The 20,522-nt window shown below is 29.9% G+C and overlaps 1 protein-coding gene across 2 annotated transcripts; it reads left to right on the forward strand.

Annotated features, from left to right (window-relative positions):
* Window positions 1-1,215: 1,215 nt before the first annotated feature.
* LOC107418924 (transcription factor TCP5) lies at window positions 1,216-3,711 on the forward strand. 2 transcript variants are annotated; one of them, XM_060814205.1, is made up of 3 exons: window positions 1,216-1,535; window positions 1,709-1,826; window positions 1,924-3,711. In XM_060814205.1, the coding sequence occupies exon 3, from the start codon at window positions 2,009-2,011 to the stop codon at window positions 3,209-3,211; it is 1,203 nt and encodes a 400-aa protein (XP_060670188.1). In that variant the 5' UTR covers window positions 1,216-1,535; window positions 1,709-1,826; window positions 1,924-2,008; the 3' UTR covers window positions 3,212-3,711. The 2 variants fall into 2 exon arrangements, with proteins under 2 accessions (XP_060670188.1, XP_015883105.3); XM_016027619.4 differs by lacking the exon at window positions 1,709-1,826.
* Window positions 3,712-20,522: the final 16,811 nt, after the last annotated feature.

Here is a 20,522-nt window from a genome sequence, read left to right on the forward strand (position 1 = left end):
TATATATATTTATTTAGTGGTCTTGCCTTTAATAAATGTAGAACAATATCAGTTTAACAACTATTAAAAAACTGGTATATATAATGTTATCTTTTGCCACATAAGCATCCATGATTTAACTAACTCAAGATTCCCTAATAAGAAACTTGGACTAAATATGTAGCAATGATCTTCAGAAGCTTATGTTGCTCCACGCCGGATTATATTCAGATATAACGATTGACGCCTGATAAGTTGGGTAACATCGCCCGGTAAATAAAATTTTATATATATATATATAATATATATTTAGTCCAAGTTGTTCTGTACAAATCTCACTGCCATCAATCTGTTGATGGTGGTCCCTGTTTTTATTGAGTGGATGCATGCTTTAAAGAACCTATGTTGGTCCCTCCTCTACAAGGATATAGCTATCTATGTATCTATCTATATCATATAATCCAGCTTATCGAACTCTCTCTATATAGCTGGTTGCAATACAACACAACTTTAGAAGCTGCATAAGATTATGACTTATGTAATTCATTTTTTCTACACTACTTATCCTATTCTTATAAAACTTCCTTTTGCATTGCATTTGAACTGAATTTTCAAAAAAGCCCTAAATTTTGATCACTTATTCTTGCCCCCCATATGAAATCTTGTCAATCCCGAATTAATTTTAAAAGAAAGTTTCAAATCTGTTTCGTTAACCAACATGACTTTTTTGAATCTCCGATTCTAATTCTATGTTCAAACACCATCAATCATAAAAGCCTAAATAATTACGAAGTGGTCAATTATATGGTTTATGTTAGTTTTGACATTTTTAAGTTAAAACATGGATACAATATTCATTTCATGCTTTGTGGAACACACCAATAAAGCATACTTGCTGATAAAGTGCAAGGCTTTTGCAATTTTATTTTATTTTTATTATATATTTGGGATGGTCCCCGTATTGAAGTTTAACTATCAATCTAGAGCCTATAATATTAGCAAATAATTATATGGTAAATAAGACCAGAAGTCCTATTTATTAACTTACTGATTGTTCAGTCTACGGTGTTGAGAAATTGATGGAAATTTTTTTACTACCTTTGTCCCACCTGACGTGTCAATGTACCAAAATGCCACATGGCTTTAAATGTGCCATACCTTTTCCTTTTTTATTTTTATTTTTATTTTTTTAGAAAATTTCCATGCAACATGGTGAAGGTTGAATTCTTGGCATCTTTTTTCCTTTACCAAAATAATGAATTCTCTTAAAGTTGTATTCTCTCAAGTTAAGAAGAAGTCGAATTTACTGGGAATATTTTAAACCGAACTCACTTAGATATATTGAAAAGAGATATACTTAACAAAGAGTTTCACACACAGTACTGTTGCATCCTCATACTGTGCTTTTCTTCCTTATCTGGCTATGGTGGACAACCCAAGAACTCCAAAACCAGCAGCATCTGTCTGATCTCCACCTTGAAATTAGAGCCCTGATTGTAAATCATCTTGTGATCCTCTAGCTATAGCTAATTCTTGGAGTGAGGTTTAGGAAAAGTGTAAGTTTTAAGGGTTTTCAGTAAAAAGTATTTGTCTATATATATATCTATCTATCTTTCTTGCTGAATTTCATTCTTGAATTATTCTTTTTATGCAATTCAGATTTTCTTCTGCATGAGATTATACCACTCTTGGAGTATATTATATAAACATTGATTTTGTGTCAATTCAGATTTTCTTCTGCACAAGATTATACCACTGTTGGAGTATATTATACAAACATTGATTTTGTGCCATAATTTTCACAAGATTTCTGGGTTTTTATAACCTTATTCTTTTGTGGATTCAAAGTAAGACCTAGCTCATTAAAATCTATATTTTTTGTCAAATATTGAAGAAATTCTTGGCAATTTTACTAAAAGTTTGAAGTTTATTGTTTTGTTTCAGTTGATAATTCTTCGACGGGGAAATATATATATATATATATATATATTCCATAAATTATGAAGGAAATGATGATGAAAGAAATACAATGATCACAAATTCAAGGGAGAAAAGTCTTCAAGCGAAGCTAGAAGGCGAAAACATCAACCAAACCACGCTCTTCAAGGCATCAACATCATCATCATCATCTAGTTCAAGGCAATGGGGAGGATTTAGAAATCCAAGAATTGTACGCGTTTCGCGTTCTTTCGGAGGGAAAGATAGGCATAGCAAGGTTTGCACCATAAGGGGATTGAGGGATAGGCGAATTAGGCTTTCAGTACCTACAGCAATTCAATTGTATGATCTTCAAGATAGGCTTGGTCTTAACCAACCAAGTAAAGTCATAGATTGGTTGCTTGATGCTACAAAAGATGATATTGATAAACTCCCACCACTACAAATTCCTCAAGGGTTTGGTCCTCAATTTCATCAGCAGATCCTTCTTCCTCAAGAAACAATGCCGCCGCCTCATCTTCAACCTTCTCTTGCTTCCTTCTTTGATGCAAATTCTACTAATTTCATGAAGGAGGCTGCAGAACATCAAACACTTTCGAGTAGTATGAAGACAAAGTATTGGGATATAGATGCTGCAGTGCTGAAAGCAAAAGGCAAAGAATTGTTTGAAAGAGGTAATCATAATAGCGTTTCAGATCATCAGAAAAGTGATTCAATTATCAGAATAAATGAAGCAGAAAACCAAGATGGGATTGGAAGTGGTACTGGTTTCGGTGGACAACTCTTTGGTCAGAAATTCTTTCCCATGTCGAGTCATCCTTCTTTACCTGGGATGCTCAACAATTCCATGGCATACAACTACTACCATTCAGAACCTTCAAACTTGTCTTTGTCTCACTTTGGAGGCCATGGATTTGCATCCCAAATCGATAGCCATGCTGGTAATGTTTCATCGCTTTCACTGTCATCTCCCCTGCCATTAGCATCCGGGCCGTCTCAATTGTTCTTCTGTCCACCTATACCACCACCACCACCACCACTTTTCAGTCCATATCCAACTCCATATATGACCAGTACTAGTTCACTAGTAGAGAGTGATATTCCAAAGCAAATCAACCATACCCAATTGTTGAGTACCAGTACTTCAAGTTCACACCATTTGTTACCTAATTCTCTTATGCCTTCTCTTCACTCTTCTAGTTGGCCATCCAAATCCTTTCATACTATTTCTAATCCAAAGCAGCTTCATTCACATAATAATGATGAAAGCCAAACTCCAGAAAAAGGGTCATAGTACAACTGGTTCTTAAAGGTGTCTAATAGATACATACATATATACACATTTATGTGTACAGTCAGCCTTTTATCTAGGAAACTGGGACAATTTTTTTTCTAAGAGAACTCTCATTATATGTAATAAGGCACCTCTTCTATACATTTGCTGCCCCTATTCCATATAAATGAAGGTCTCTCAAGCAAAATTTAATCTCTCAAATAAAAATTTGTCTAGGATCTTTAATAAAAGACTGATTGTATATGTATGTGTATGCTGCTACAACGTTTTGGACATGACAACTGATGAGTTGCATACGTCGATATTTCTTGGCTTCCTGAACTCTTCAATACAAGTAAGATACATTAATTAAATTAATTACAGTTTCATGCAGATTTTAGTTAATTATATGATTTTGAGCAACATTTGGTAATTGAAGAAAGTGTGAAAAGTTTGTAAGCATAATTTGATGTTTTATACTATTGATGAGATTTTGCATACTATATTTGATTAATTTCTTTTAGTTTTATATATATAAATATATATAGTACTGCACAATGGTTAATCACTGAATAGATTTAGACAAACATAAATATGTATATATAATATAATATATATATATATATATATATATAAATATATAATTTTGATATAGTAAAGAACTTATGAAAAGAGACTGTAGAAGATAATCATTCATAATTATTAAATTATAAAAATTATATAAATTTGATAACCGTAGATGCTATCTCTCATGCATATGGATGATCTTCACTGAACATGACAATTAATACACAGAAAGCTTTTACATTTTTTTTTTTCCTCTCAAATTTTAGTTAATGATAGAAAACTCAGTCAGCAAAACATGAAGGATTGCAGCCTCTAGTGATGAAAAGAAAATTTTCAGCAAGACAGTGAAAACTTAGAATAGGTTGGGAAAACCAAAAAACGAAAACAAAAACAAAAAGTAAAAAGAAAAACAAAGAAAGAATTTTTCCCACATCATGGTATTAATTCAAAGAATATACTGTCAAAATGGGTCAACGATAAGAACTGTGTGTGTACATTTTGAATGAATGCAGTCAATGTTAGTTATCTAATAACATATTTGGATGTGAATCTCTAGGAAATGATTTCAGAAAAGTCATGACCTTATTTATTCAAGAGAATTAAATCTTTGGATTTCTTTAATTGGGTTGGACTTATTTTTTAAACTTTAATCTAAAATGCTGATTAAATAGGTTTTTAGTTAATATAATATTATAAAATTGATCTAAAAAAGAATTTGTGTGTGTGTGTGTGTATTAAATTAATTTTGCATTTATGTATAGGTGGGTGTGTATATTATACAGGAGAAATATTGTACAAATGATAAGTTTCATGTTGAAATAACTTATTTATTTATTTATTTTTATTTTGGAAGTGAAGGGATTCATACTTAATTAGAAGTATTTTTTTCTTGAATTGACTTTATGACTTTGAAAAAACAGTGTGGAAATAACTTCCTTCTTTTTCTTGAAAAGTGTGGAAATAACTTGAAAGAGTAGAGAAATTAAATATATAGCTAAAATTCAATAGTAATTTTATGCTCATCTAAATGTTATATTTTCTTTTGCTAAGATAGAAACAGCTAGCATTTGTATTAAAATTCAATAAATTAATTTTGGACAAAATTATCACAATTACCACGAAACTGCCCTCGAGTGTACCTGCCCTAAGGTATAGCAATAATCATGTTACTTGTTTTTTTTTTTTTTTTTTGGTTAAAGAGCAATCATATATATACTTAATTGTACTTTAAAGAGATAATTATACACATAATTGAAAAAGAAGATCAAATTAATTTTCCTTTAGAATATTGAAAGTCTGCATATATGTAGGGGTAATTCTAACTCATAGAAAATTAGAGTGAAAGAAAATTCCCCGCGGGGGGGGGGGGGGGGGGGGGGGGGTGTGGTGGGGTGGTGGTGAGGAGGGTGAAAGGGTCTAAGATGGTGTCTTTTCATGATTTAGGCTTAAATTTAGTATGAGAGAATTAGTTTTGTCAATAATCAAGAAACCAACCATTATTCCTTTTTTGCATTAACGCTCCTATTGATCGAAGCCTTAAGAGATTATAAAGAATTAGCTGAATTGCACAGTTAAATTATCGTGTTGTTTATAGCTATAACTTAGACATGCACATACGTCTATATTTTACATATATATACATATTAAAGCTTTATTCACACAGAATTATAATGTGTTGGAAAATTAAACTTTCGTATTTTAGATGGGAAACTTTCTTATGTAACATATACTTGATTTTCTACGCAGCACCTATTTTTGCCACAGATACAATTCGTTAATATATGCGTTAAGAGGATGGAGTCTAAGTTATATACACATGTGATCCATAATTATAATTATATATATTATAAAATGAAGAAGAATATTATAGAATAAATAAATATGCAGTATTAATTTTAAAAATTGTGTTAATTTATATTTTGAAAACGAAAAAAATCTTTGTTTTCAAATAGAAAAAATTCATTTAAACCTCTTTAGTTTTATTTTAATTACAATTAGATTCACGTTTTTCAAAAATCATATTCAAAATCCATCTATCAGTTTTAATCAATTAATTTTTACAATTCAAAATCATAAATATAATTATATCAAAATTGAAAAGGTTTTTAAATAAAATTTATCCATTTTCTAATGTATACTTTGATTCTATAAAAACAATCAAAAGAAATAATAGAAAATGAACTAATTATTTTAGGTTATAACGTTCTATAATTTCTAGTTTTATTTTTGCAATAATATATTGTTCTAGAAACCAACTAGTAAGCACATGTTTGGTTCAATAGTTTGTTGTTCTCGTTCTTGGATCTTTATTTTATTTTATTTATTTATTTATTTTTTCAAATTTTCGATGAAATAAAGCTTCAAAACAAGATGTACAAAGCATCCTATGCAAAAGGTTACGGTACTGTACGTAGAACTTTCCTTCTTTCTTCTAATATATCCATAATTTTTTGCTATTAGTTTTTTTTTTTTTTTTTTATCCTCCTTATAGTTTTCTTCTAACTTCAAGTGATTTGTTCTTTGACAAGGAAAAAATTTGCATTTCTTAATTCCATACACCAATTCCACTTATCTCAGCCCAATCAATAATTTGCATCTCTTGATAGATTAAAAGCAAACAAATAATGAATACCGGTATGGACAAAATTTTAGATAGGAAAAAAAAAATGAGTCAAAATTTTTATTAAGACGTCTTGATAAAAAAATTATTAGGACCTTTATTATGTTAATTTTTAATTAAATTGTTTCAAAATTAGAATTTAAAAATATGTTTTAATGTGATTGACCGAGGTACTAAAATTTTAAGAAGACAATATAAATCATTAATTTGTATTAAAAAGTAATTGTATATCCCAACCATTAAAGGAATCCAAAAATTAAGAGGTGAGATCCTCTTATAAAAAATTCATGATAATAAAATTCTTGAAAAAAAATATTATATATATTTGATATAATATTAATATGATAAAGATATTATGATATGGATATGTTATATGGTAACCAACATAGATAATATAACTTGAAAAAAAATATATATTTTTCTCACAAAATTTTCACACTTTACCATATCAAAATTCAATGGGTCAAGAAGCATAACTTTATTGAAATGAGTTCAACCAGTTATGTCGGCTTAAATTTAAAGCAACTTCTTAATTACTTGAGATACATGCGTTTGGGGCAGGCAGGTGTCATCTTTCATATGCATGCCCTAGCAGCTGACCTACGCCTTTTCCTCTTTCTCTCTCTCTTATCCACATAAGAGAGAAGCATATGAATATAGTGTGTGCATGTATATAATATATATACATGTATATAATATATATATATATATATATAATTTATATGCCGTCCTAAACCAGACAGCACACACATATAGGAACTCTCGTTCGTTTGGCATTACAGTCGTATAATTATACTTTATATTTATCAAACATATATATATATATATGATTATATTAAATCCTAAACTTAACCAAATATGTGAGCAAACACTTTCATTCCAGAACCATAGCTAGCCTAACCCTAAACACTTTCTCTGGTTTGTCTAAATCTAGAGCTAGGGTTTTGGGAAGCCTTATTTTGGTTCATATGTTTTTCTGGATCCACATTAATTATAGGGCATGCATGAGTAATTAAGCATGGTCAAAGAGAAGAAAGAGAAAAAAAAAAAAAAAAAAAAAAAACTAGAATCTGCAATTCTTCTGAGAATGAAAAGGAAGGAACATGAATCACAGGCAGAAGAAGAAGACTAAGTTTTTTCTTTTCTTTTCTTTTTGGAAGCAGCAGTCTGTCTCTTCTCAGTATTATGTCACAAGATCCAATAAACATTAAAGGACATCCAACCCCAGCTGTTGTTGTTGCTGCTGCTGCAACTTGGACCCATTAAAGGTGACATCAAAGAGAAAAGGCTTCCCCTAGTAGATGTGGTCCTATAAATATAATAGTAAAAAGAAAGTAAAGATATAGAACAAAAAATAAATAAAATAAATTAAACTAAAAGATAAATATGCAGTGCTAGATAAACCGCATGGACATGATAAGGATTTTCCTTTTTTCTTTTTCTTTTTTTCATTGTTAATTTCTTCAAAATTATATATATATATATATACACACATCTACACATACACATATATACGGTTTTAATATGACAAGTGATTTATAGAGAAGAATTATGAAAGACAAATATCTATAACCGTTATATTTCATAATCTTCTCCACAAATTTCTTACCATATTATTTCTAATATATATATATATATATATATAGGAATTTGATACCTTAAAAAACTTTGAAAATCTTATGAGTGGGAACTATGTGCATGGCACCTATGTGGCAATCCATAAGATCATTCAAATAATTACACATAATTTAAATATGTTTTACTTTTTAAAAAATTAAACCTGAATAGAAAAAATAGCAACCAATAAATTATGGGCGCGTGATCCATCCTTCTTAATTATTATAAGTGGGCTAATTGTAAATTGTGTTCTTATGAAGTAGCTAATACAACAAGTCTCTTCATAAATTGCGCATGTGATATTTGCTATTTAAAAATTATATACACACAATCAATTTCCTATTAGAAATTTTATTATTAGCCATTCAATTACTTATATTAGCTATTGGATTATTTTAAAGATTGAAATTTAAAATTTTAATCTTGAAATAACTCTTATGAAGGAAAATAAATCCTAAATGAACTATGTAAATCTTAGTTTTTGACATAATCCAATGGCTAATAAGGAATGTCTTTATGGTTTTCTATTGGGATGGTTGTGATTTGAGAAATCTTATGTGTATAGTTATTCTTCACTAAGACATCATGACAATTTTATCATTAAAACCTTTATTTCTTTAGATTGATTAAAGGAATAAGATTAAAAATGGGCAGGTGAACTATATGAATCAAGTATGAACTCATAGAAATGCGAATACATATTTAAAAATCAACCGTTGAAGCAATTCAAAAATTGATAAAGAAGATCTTCATGATTTTCTATTAGGACGATCTTAGCATGACAATCATACATGTATGTGTATATATATATATATATATATATATATAAATACTTATGGAGAAGGATTGTGGAGGATAACATCAACAGCTATTACGTTTATATGATTTTCATGATCTGATAGTTATAGATAGCTATCCCTCATAATCCTTTTCCATAAGTTTTTTTATCATATCAAAACAAATATACAACAATAATATTGTAAAAGGCTTATGAAGAAGGATTATGGAGGACAACATTTATAGCTATCAAATCTATATGTTTTGTGATTTGATTGTTGTGTATAACTTGTCCCTCAATATAAGTTACCAATTATATCAAAATTAAATATATATATATATATATATATATATATAAAGTTTTGACTTATTTACCTAGACTGCTATATTATGATATAGCAGGTGGAGAACATAGGGGTAGATTGATAAATTATAGATTGGCCAGTGAATGAGATAAAATAATATGAATTTTTAAAGTTTCTTCTTTTGAGCCCAATTAATATTGCATTAAGTCAATATTATATTGTCCACCATAAGGTTAGCGACATTGCCTACTAGATCAAATCTTGTACATGGACAAAAGATAGCTATATTTGTATCCAGTGGATCTAATGATTTTAGCATCAAGACCATGTTTATTAATTTTTGGATAAGTTGAAAAACCGATATTTAAAATTATAAAATTAGTAAAATATTATATTTAAAATTTCAGCAATGGCCTAATATAAGTTTAGGAATATATTAAAATTTTATTTAAGTAAAGTGAACTATATGAGGAAAAAGAGAACTATAAATATGGTTTTTAACATCAGCTATTGATGTGATTGAATCGTTTATAAATGAGTTTTTAACTATAAACCATCAAATAAACTTCATGTAAACCTAATTATACGTATACATATACATATAACATCACACTCACATCTGGTAGATTTGATTAATTTTAGTATTTGAGTCTTATTTTATCAGTTTTTGAATTATTTCAAATACTAGATTTAAAAATCAACTAATAACTTAATATAAATTAAGTAATATACTAAAATTCTTATTTTAAAAAATATTCTGTAAATGCATTCTATAAGGATTTGATGAACCATAGATGCATTTTTTAAATATCAATCTGTTGAAATGATCTAATGTTAATAAAGATTGTTCATATGGTTTTAATGTCAAATAGATGTGATATCCTAATTATATATATATATATACATAGTTTTTATCGGTATAAAAAAAAATAAAAAAAAGTACAAGGAAGATAATGTCGAACATGTAATATAGGCGTGCAGATAGGCAGCCCTACTAAGATTTCATAGAATTTGTGGTCCTAGCTCTCCTTCATATGCTACCGTGAACAAGGACCACCTTACTTATCTATGGTATTTACCAAATTAATTATGTGTAATATTGTATTTGTTTTCTTGGGTTACGAGATATTAAATGTGTTTTATTATTATTTATTTACTTTTTTTTTTTTTGGGTGGGGGGGAATACGAGATAATAAATTTGAGGTTATAAATTATTGCAAAAAAATAAAAATAAAAATTGAGGTTACAAATAAGTAAGCTAAGATATTGTGTGGTAACATGCTTGGTTTTCAGTTTTTGCTTTTTTATTTTTTACTTTTTTCACCTAAATATGTATAGTTTACTTCAAGTATTAGTAGTGGTATTCAAAGTTTGTTAGACATCTAAACAAATTATAAAATTAAAAGAGGAAAAAAAAACATAAACACAAAATTGAACACAACTTCAAATTTTTTTTATTTTTTTTTTGGTTTTTTTTCTTTCCTTTAAGTTTCTAGTTGTTTAAGATGTCTAGCAAATTATAACTACCACTAACTAACCTTTGAGGTAAGCAAATTCACAAGTTGGTAAAAAAATAAAATAAATAAAAACAGAAAATCAGCCATGTTACCAAATATATAATGAGGTTGACTTAATTGATATGTCATTCACATCCATATCTAAAAGATTGTGCATACGAGACATCAGAATTATGGGGAAATAGTTATAAATAATCAAAGAAAAAACACATGAATTGTTGCATTGATATATAATAATGATAATCAAAAAAGAATATATATCCCTGCTTTTTCAAAATCTTTTATTTATAGAGAAAATATAATGTTTTATTTGTAGAGGAAGTATATCATTCAACATGTACACTACCATGAAATGTCACATATCAAATAATAAAAAGTCATTTAACATTAATAGAATCATTGCTAACACCGAGGGGGAGAGAGAGAGAGGAAGAGAGAGAAAGTGTTTTTTGAGGTCAAGAAGAGAGAAAGGAAAAAGATAGGAGTAGCCATGTTGCACCCATGGATTGGTGGCACATGGCACCCTTAAGGATATTTTTCAAAATTCCTCTACATGCTTTTAATAAAACTACCCGACAATGTGAATATCAAATAAATCAAAGTAATTTTGCAGACCCATATCTTTTTAACCATAGGTCCAACTTAAACATGCCTCTAGCCTACGAATTCATATCGATGAGCACTATCATATGATATATAAGTCATAGTCGAAATCCATACAAATAAAAATTCAACTTCGATCAATCCAGATTGCACCTTTTTTTTTTTTTTTTTTACCATAACTTTTCAATCTTAGCTTCGATTTCGATGTTCTACTAGTTTATGAACTCGAATCAACATGTACTTCACCATGTGCCTCAGTCAAAGAGAAATTCCTCTCGCAATAAATTGTCAACTATGGGACCTACCTAGTCAACTCCAGTCAACCTTGATCAAAAATTCAAATTTAGAGCATTTTTCAAGTCAAGGTGTTACAGAAGGACCGCACCTAGGGTCTTTTTTAAGCACCAAAGATGGTTCCACCTAAAGAAATCCCATTGAATCGTATAGAAAGTTCAATAAGATCTCCGTAAATTGAATATAACACAATAGCATAATATAGAAAAATAAACACTTTTAATAGAAATTCTGAAATCAAAGTCATTTCCATCAAGATTTCTAATTTAAGAGAAAGAAAAATAGAAAAAAAAAAAAATATATATATATATATATAATTATGTCAATCCATCAGAGCATACTAAAGAGAGTAAAGAAGTCCAAAATAAATAAAATAAAATTAATAGTAGTCTCATAAGATAGCAGAAAAGAGATAATACATCACTAGTCGAAATGTGACAAAGGAGAAGATGCGATAACAATGAAATATATAAAAGTGATGATGAAACGGCGCCTAAATGTAATAGATACCAATTGTCAGCCGAGGCTTGGGAAATAATTTAAAATATAAAACTATGAGAGAGACTAAGTGAATTAAAAAATAAGATATTATGAAAATAAATAATATTCTTAAAATTGTTTTCACTTAAGACCTCATTTTCAGTTTTTGAAAGTTTTCTTATTTTGACAAACAATTTTCACAAAATCCATGATTATCCCTAAAATATATTAATTTCATAAACTATTTAATAAGAAAATTAAAATCAGATAGATCCATTATCTTATCAATAAATTAGTAATTAATATTTTTACGAATCATAATTTATAAATATAGGTAATCAAATATATATATATATATAAACATACAAACATGTACTGTATCTATAGTGTACCAACAATATCCCTATATGTCATAACCATTATTACAACCTGTCGCACAATCATAATTAACATCCTAATGTGTCATCGATTATAAGGAAAGAGAGAAACTATCAACGCAACCCTAGACATCCCACAAGTGTCGCAGACTGGGACCTCCTATTCAACCTTAAAAACCACATGATCAAGCATGATTATCAAATGACATAATAATAATCCAACAAATTTATATTCATGGTATAGTATAACACATAATAATCCACAATCCAATATCCATCTTATAATCCAACATATTTATAAAAATTTTCAAATAATATCCATAATTATCATATCAAAATATTCTTACAAATATGAATATAAACACCCACCCACCCACACATATATATATAGCCATATATTGAAATTTATGTATGCCATGCTAATCCTTTTAATATACCATAATATGATAAATTGAATAATTCTTTTATAGCATGTAATAAAAGATATGACTTAAATAATATCAGAAATAATAATAAAATAATTTATATATCATATAAAATCAAATACATAATTCCCATAACCATTTAAAAAATAAAAACTTCACTCACAAATCATAGCTTAAATCAATTTTTCCATCGGATTACCTCCAATATCAATCTCGATATCTAAAATAATAATAAAATATTTTTTAAACTCCAAAAGTTAAACTAACAACATTGGTGTGTATCAATGTCCCAAAATAATTTTAGTAACTCTAAAATTTTTAAAATTGGACACCAACACTTTAATTATACTATGATCCCTAGTTATCCTATATTCAAAATTGGAATTTTTCACCTAGAAGCCAGTTGAATGAAATTAAACCTTCTATTGCATCCTATTAACACTTGATTACATTAATACAACTTTAATTATGTCTAACTTATTCAATTGTATCCAAATACAGTTCAATTTTATCTAGTATTTAACTAAATGATATAAAAATGGAAAAATTATCAAATGAAGTCTAAAATTTACAAATTTTATAAACAGAAAGCCCAAGAAATGAGGAATACAATAGTATACTCACTTTGATCCAAAAGTCGCTTCGGTGGTCGAAAACGCTCTTCAAAGTTTTTACCAAAAACTTGGTATCATTGGATCTTGCAAACGTGGGGAATCATGAAAAAATGGAGGCTGGCAATGAGTTTAGAAAGTCCAAAATAAGGGGGATAGAGATGTCAGGACCCGTCCAAAATTCCTCACCGGAACCCTAGACAAGCCCTGATCCCAGGGAAACCCTATCGGATCCTCCAATGGAAAATCCGACAGAACCTTCCCTAAGGGTTGGACTTACCACAATTTTCCTGTACTGAAAATACACTTCTATATACATCACCTTGTTCCTCCCACATTACTACAATTTAAGTTCACAACTGGCAGCACTTCGATAACAAATTATATAAAAGGCATATAATGGAATTAATTTAGTAAATAACCAATTAAGATATACCATCATAGATTCTCGTCCGCCCACACCACTCACTTAGTGCTACACAAGTCAAATACACTTTAATATCGTTTTACAAATATGCCAATGCGTAACATAGAAAGAAAGGTAAAACAACATCACATTAACAATCAAAAACTATGACAAACATTTTAATGATGATGATATTGATGTAACTTGCCTGAGGGTTATTATATTCCCATACATGTAATTAATGTAACTTGCCTGAGGGCTATCTCACATACCTAAAGGCTACCACTTGTCCGAGGACTATTATACTTGCCCCATGGCTATCTTTCTTGCCCGTAGGCTGTGATACTTATCCGAAGGTATCATATGGTAGTAATAATAATAAAAACAATAACAAAATTAAAATTAAAGATCTCATAATATTGTTAATAAAAATAAAAATAAAATAAAAATAATAATCAATAATAATAACTATAATTATAATAATGATAATAATAGGAATTTGAGTTACAATAAAATAATCATTATTAATATTAATAACAACCCCGATAACAATGACAATAATGATTAAATAAATAGTCAAATACAATTAATAGTAATAAGGATATAATAACATCGATTAAGAATATTGGTAAGAAATTAAATCACAATTAGATAACATAACATAAATACATAAAATTATATCTTAAAATCCATAGCATAAAATGAAATATACACGCTCGTAATGGAGCTACGTACGATATCTTCTGATATGCTACGTGATCCATGATTCCAGCTGTCGTCGGCACTTTACTACCAATACAAATCAGGTTGGTTGCCTATATTGGCCGTCCAATCCTCTGAACTCGTAGGTAACATGATTATGAGGCTAGCTCTACATGGACCACATTGGTTTGCCGCCTCCGTATAGTGCGATATATACAGTATAATATCAATAATATAACATACAAATATATGTACGAACATATAAAAATAATTGATGCACCATACTATATACCAGTGGTGTCCGAAGGTACCCAGCATCCCGAGCACCGACTGACAGGAGGTTAAAGAGAGAAACTTGCATACGGTCGCTTCGGCGTCCCGACAGCGCCACTGCTTAAACCATCATCCCGGCCATGGAGGGGGGCGGCTTATGGCTAATATCAAACTTGCCTGCCCTCGATCTGATGGCAACTCACGGGAGACATTACAACTTGCGCGCTTATCATAATCACATATACAGTACAGAACACCGGTACGTGTATAGGTGCATCTAAAATAAATAACCATATTTATTATTAAAATACATAATTTTTTCAAAATTCACTGTGCGAATTATACCATTTTTCAAATTCACCATCCCACATTTTTCTTAAATAACACCAGCATAAATCCACCGATAATAATATACAAATAATTTTTCCCCAAATCATAAAATCAATTAAATAATATTCCAAGGGCATAATTATATAATTTGAAACCACCACACTTAACCAATATTTTCCTCGAAATATTTAAACCCAAATCATGCACAAAAATAATATTAAAATCCAAATACACTTAATTAAATGAAAACACCTTGCTCATACATAATGAATACAATTAAAGCACAATAATAAAAATCAAGAATTCCTTAATAAACCAAATTTCCATTTAGCATCAATAAACATAATAAAATTTAAATCATAATTTCATAAAATTAGTCTCTTCCACAAGAATTCAATTCAACACAATTTGGCATTTTCAATATAAATAATAACTTAGTTAAATATCCAACACATAAAATTCATTCTTCAAATATTTAATTAACACAAAATATACTTAATTTAACAACCCAAAATATAAATATGAGGCAATATATATACTAAATCAACATAACTTAGCATCACAAATTTAAATAGCAGTTTCTTAAATATTAAACACATATGATCTAATAAATTCTATATAACGAATATATTTAAATAACACATTAAAATCAAATAACAATATCTCTTAAAATTTAAAACATATATGATATACTTCAAAATTTTGAATGATATAAAATACATATGTATAAATGTCTTGATGCACACAAGTACATAGATATATATATTCACACACACACACACATATATATCCGCATATATATAATTATAATTATGTATTCTCATATAACATCGCACATCTCCATATATATATATATATATATATATGTATATGCCCATTAACAATACATATAAATATATATATATATATATATATATACATACATATATGCATCATATGTTTACCGTACATGTGTATATATATATATATATATATCAATCTATACATATGCTAACTATAATTTTTGTATAATAATCCCAATCAACATAACAAGTAAACTCACAAAATCTATAACAATTCTTTTACACCTTCCGCTTAATATTATCAACATTGTCCACTCTAATTTGATAGAAAATCATATGAACCCGTATGGGCTAAACTGCAATTTGGGATTTTTCAATATTTTGACAATTAATTCAAATTAACCATTCCTTTAGCCTCTAACAATCATTAAGAACCCAAATATAATGGCAATTGGCTAATGACTTGTCCAATCTCTATCCAATTTCAACATAAACACAACCTAACTCCATCAATGGCAACTTCCTAATTACTCAATTATAATTCACATTCTAGCTACCAATGATGAGAGCATCAAGAAGATACATTCAATTGGTCCAACCGCCGCCGGAGGTCGCCGGAATCCTGCCGTGAAGTTGCTGCCGAAACGGGACTCTTGTCATAACTCACGAATGAGCCAAATTTGAGCCAATCCAAGCTTGGAAACGGATTCAGGGCGCCCAAATTCATGGGAAAGGACCAGTCACGCTGCCGATAGCCGTCGGAAAACTGGTCAACAGGGAGGACGCCGGCCGCCGATGTTGGGCGCCGATCCCAAAGCGTCCGTAGGCCAACCAGCCCGAGAATCGACGGCTGAGCTCGCCTGGCCATGAGTCGTCCCATCACCTGGCGCGTGTAGCCGTCCAATGGCCGAAAGAAAAACGCAGACCGAGAGAAAGGGACCCGTCAGGGGAAGAAGAAGAAGAAAAAAAGAAGTCCCCGTGCCCGTCCCTTTTTTCCCATGTGGGGAGAAGAAAAGAAAAAGAAAAAAGAAAAAAAATAATAAACAATTATATAAAATAATATTAAAATAATATTATTGTATAGAATAATAATAAAATAATATGGTATTTAATCATGGTTGACATGTGGCATCTCACCGTTGTGACACATGGCACCTTTTATTAAGTAACACGTGGCACACTGTTCATATATTCAAAAATAATATCAAAATAATACTATATTTGAAAATTTTACAGGTCCATAACTTTTTAACCAGATGTCTAATTTAAGCGTGCTGCTAGTCTATGAACTTGTATCGACGAGTACTTTACAACCATGCATGAGTCAAAGCTCAACTTTGCATGAACAAAAAGTCAATTCCGGCATCCCTTGTACAGTTTGGACCTCAACTTGTTTTGCTCATAATTTTCAAACCGTAGCTCCGTTTTCAACGTGCTACTAGTCTATGAACTCATGACAACGTGTACTTTTTAACAGTACCTTGGTAAATGTGAAATTTCATCAGGAACAAAAAGTCACATTTGACCCCTTCTCGGTCAACGACGGTCAACCCGGTCAACCTTGGTCAAATTTGAGAAATTTCCTGTGTACTTTGGGACGGGGTGTTACAGAGATGTGGGCTGGCTTCAGATGGTAGAAAAAAGGAAAAATTCAGCAAAACCTATAGGTCGTTGTTGCCGATGTCAGACTACCGATCTTGGCACATCCAGTGACTATCGGCCATGAGATATGGGGGTTTTGGTCAGGCTAGCATGTATCTTTGTCCAGTGGTGGAGAATGGTCAAATTTGGCCAACCCAATTAGGGTGTAAAATAGGTTTGCGAGTCACGGGACGAATTGCAAGGATTTTAAGGGTTTTCAAAGACGAGTTTAGTATTTTCTCAGTTGTTTAATGATGACATGCATCGCTATGAATATATATATAGACTTAGGATCCAATAAAGATAAAACTCAGAAATGGTATAGGCACAAATAAATGCTAATATTTAAAAATTTCCTAAAACCATAACCTTCTAATCGTAATTAAAAGTTAGACATGTCACCAGTTTACGAACTGGTGTTGACGAGCTCTATGCCATTAGTTATTGATCAAACCAAAATTCTTAACAAATAGAAAGTCAAATTTAAGGCCCATTCATAGTCTAACTAGTCAATCCCAATCAAACCAAATAAAATTTAAAAAATTAATTTATAATCTTAGGACGGGTCATCACAAAATCCCAATCAAACCAAATAAAATATAAAAAATTAATTTATAATCTTAGGACGGGTCATCACAAAGACAGACCTACCATGTTATCTAATAATGTTGTAGGCTCATCCAAGTAAATGTTAGCAAGTGGTTGGCTCATTAAACCCATTTAAATCGTATCTATACTAGTTATTTGCTTGAATAATAGCAAAGTTAACATCATTAACATTAATGGGTCAATTACCACTTTCCAAATAAAGTTGACTAATTGGGTGGATACTTATCCATATTCTTAAAGGAAACACGATTTATAGAACAAAAATTCAAATTTTGTTACAACCCTTGAAAATGTGGAAACAAACTTAAAAGAGGAGGTGGGGGGGAGGGGGATGGTTGAATAGGTATGAGGTAAATTTTTGGCTAAAAATTAACAAAGTAACTACAAGAACCTATTCTACTTCTTTCAAAATTCTATAACCCACAAACTATAATTTCAAATCCACAATATAGTATATTAACATTGAGGACTTAATCCTCTCAAATAATAATAAGGAAAGCAATAAATGCAAAAAGTAAAATGCAAAAAAATATAAATCGACATGAAGATTTTTACATAAAAACCCTAGATGAGAAAAACCACGCGTGTCAATCATTACCTCTAATTTAAATCCACTAAATAAGAAATAAGGGACCATACAAAACAAAACTCAAAGTGTAAAAGATGTATTGACATCTCTAACTATTATGGTAATGAATATCCTAACTTTCTAGCCTTAGACTTCTTGGCTTTTAGACTGCTCCATTGTCACAATAGTCCCCCACACAAGAGAACTCTACCACTATCATCGCAATGATCCTCCTTGCAGCAGAATGCCTTTACTACTACCGCAACGGTCTTTCTTACAAGAGAATGGCTTCGCCAAGAACTTGTCTCAACAAATCTTGTAGGTAAAGTGATGAGATTAAAGTTTTATAATTTGTTCTTAATTATTTCAAGGTGAAATCATGTCAAAAACCCTTTAGATCTAAACAGGTGAGAGCGGGTTTTAATGAAATATAGAGGAAATTAAAAAAAAATGTGAAAATCATGTTTTTGATAATAAATTAAAAATAAATATATGATTTTCCTCACAAAAATCTCTTTTAGATTGGATTAGAATAGCTTGGGGCCGAGTTCTAGAGATAATGGGTGGCTAAATTGATTTTGGGTACACAATGACCCTCTAAAAATGAAGAGGATATAATCAGATCTATAATTGACTGATCAATTAGTGTGCTGATCGATCTACTATTGATTGATCAACAAAATTGATTGATCTATCGATAAACTGACTAATTGATCAATATCTACTTTTCACACCAAAAAAAAAATAATAATAATAATAATAATCAAACTTTAGCATATGAAAACAAATGAAAATAAGTATGAAAAACTTCCTCAAAACAACTTGAAAAATCATATAAAAAAGGTGTTAGTGCCTAACCACCTAAGATCAAGAAAATAGATCTGTAAGTTATTTACCAAACAAAAATGAAATTTGTTTTGGATGCTCTTGCATGGATTGAGATAGAGACACTTTACAGCTCAATGTTTTAACTCATGAATATTCCCAATATACAAAAAATGACTCAACAACCCTAACTCATGTTTGAATCTACCATCTTCCTTATTTTGAATGCAACTTTAAAGCCTTGCTTACCAGGGAGTCAACCATAATCCCTAGGGAGTTTAGAGGACAAAATGAGAGTGAAAACTCTAGTTGTTTACATACTAATATTGGAAAAGAAAGATAAATTATACATATCCCAAATAGTTATAATTTCTTTTCTGTAGAGTTTAAATTTTTTCTTTAAAATTTAAACATGCAAAATCTTGAACAGGGTTTCTTGCCTTACATTATGTTTGTGTTGATGGAATAAGGGGAAATATGAATAAACAAATTTAAATATTTTATTTGGATAGTTAAAATAAGATGGAAAGAAAAGAAAAGGGAAGGAAATAGAAGGAGTTGATTTTTCTATTTCATTTTGGTTTATTTTCCTCTCAAAATTAACAGGAAACGGATGGAAAGGAAAAACTTTTGGCCAATTCTATTCACACTAAAAAGGATACTAGTTGCACTACAATCAACACGTGTCAACATTAAAATTTGTTTTTGCTTCCTACACAAATAAGTTACACTTATTTTACCATTAATAAATTAAAAATAAATTTAAATACACTACGATCAATTTTTCAGAGACTCCAAAGCTTCATCTTCTCGTGATTTTTCTGGTACCTGTAAAAGGTTAGAATCTGATTTCCACAATCCAACCACACTTTTAAAGCACAAAATGGGGAATGTCCCAACGAAAGAGTATTTGATTACACACTCTTTCAAAAGGTTTCTCAAAACCCCTTTGAACCGAACAATAAATCATCCCACTGAAAAAGCTTTTAACAAGAATATAATA

This window comes from Ziziphus jujuba, chromosome 2 (genome assembly GCF_031755915.1).
Source record: "Ziziphus jujuba cultivar Dongzao chromosome 2, ASM3175591v1".
NCBI lineage: Eukaryota > Viridiplantae > Streptophyta > Magnoliopsida > Rosales > Rhamnaceae > Ziziphus > Ziziphus jujuba.

What these genes read in the sequence shown, in the direction of transcription:
- LOC107418924 (XM_060814205.1), top strand. Translation starts at nt 2,009, where the DNA reads ATGATCACAAATTCAAGGGAGAAAAGTCTTCAAGCGAAGCTAGAAGGC.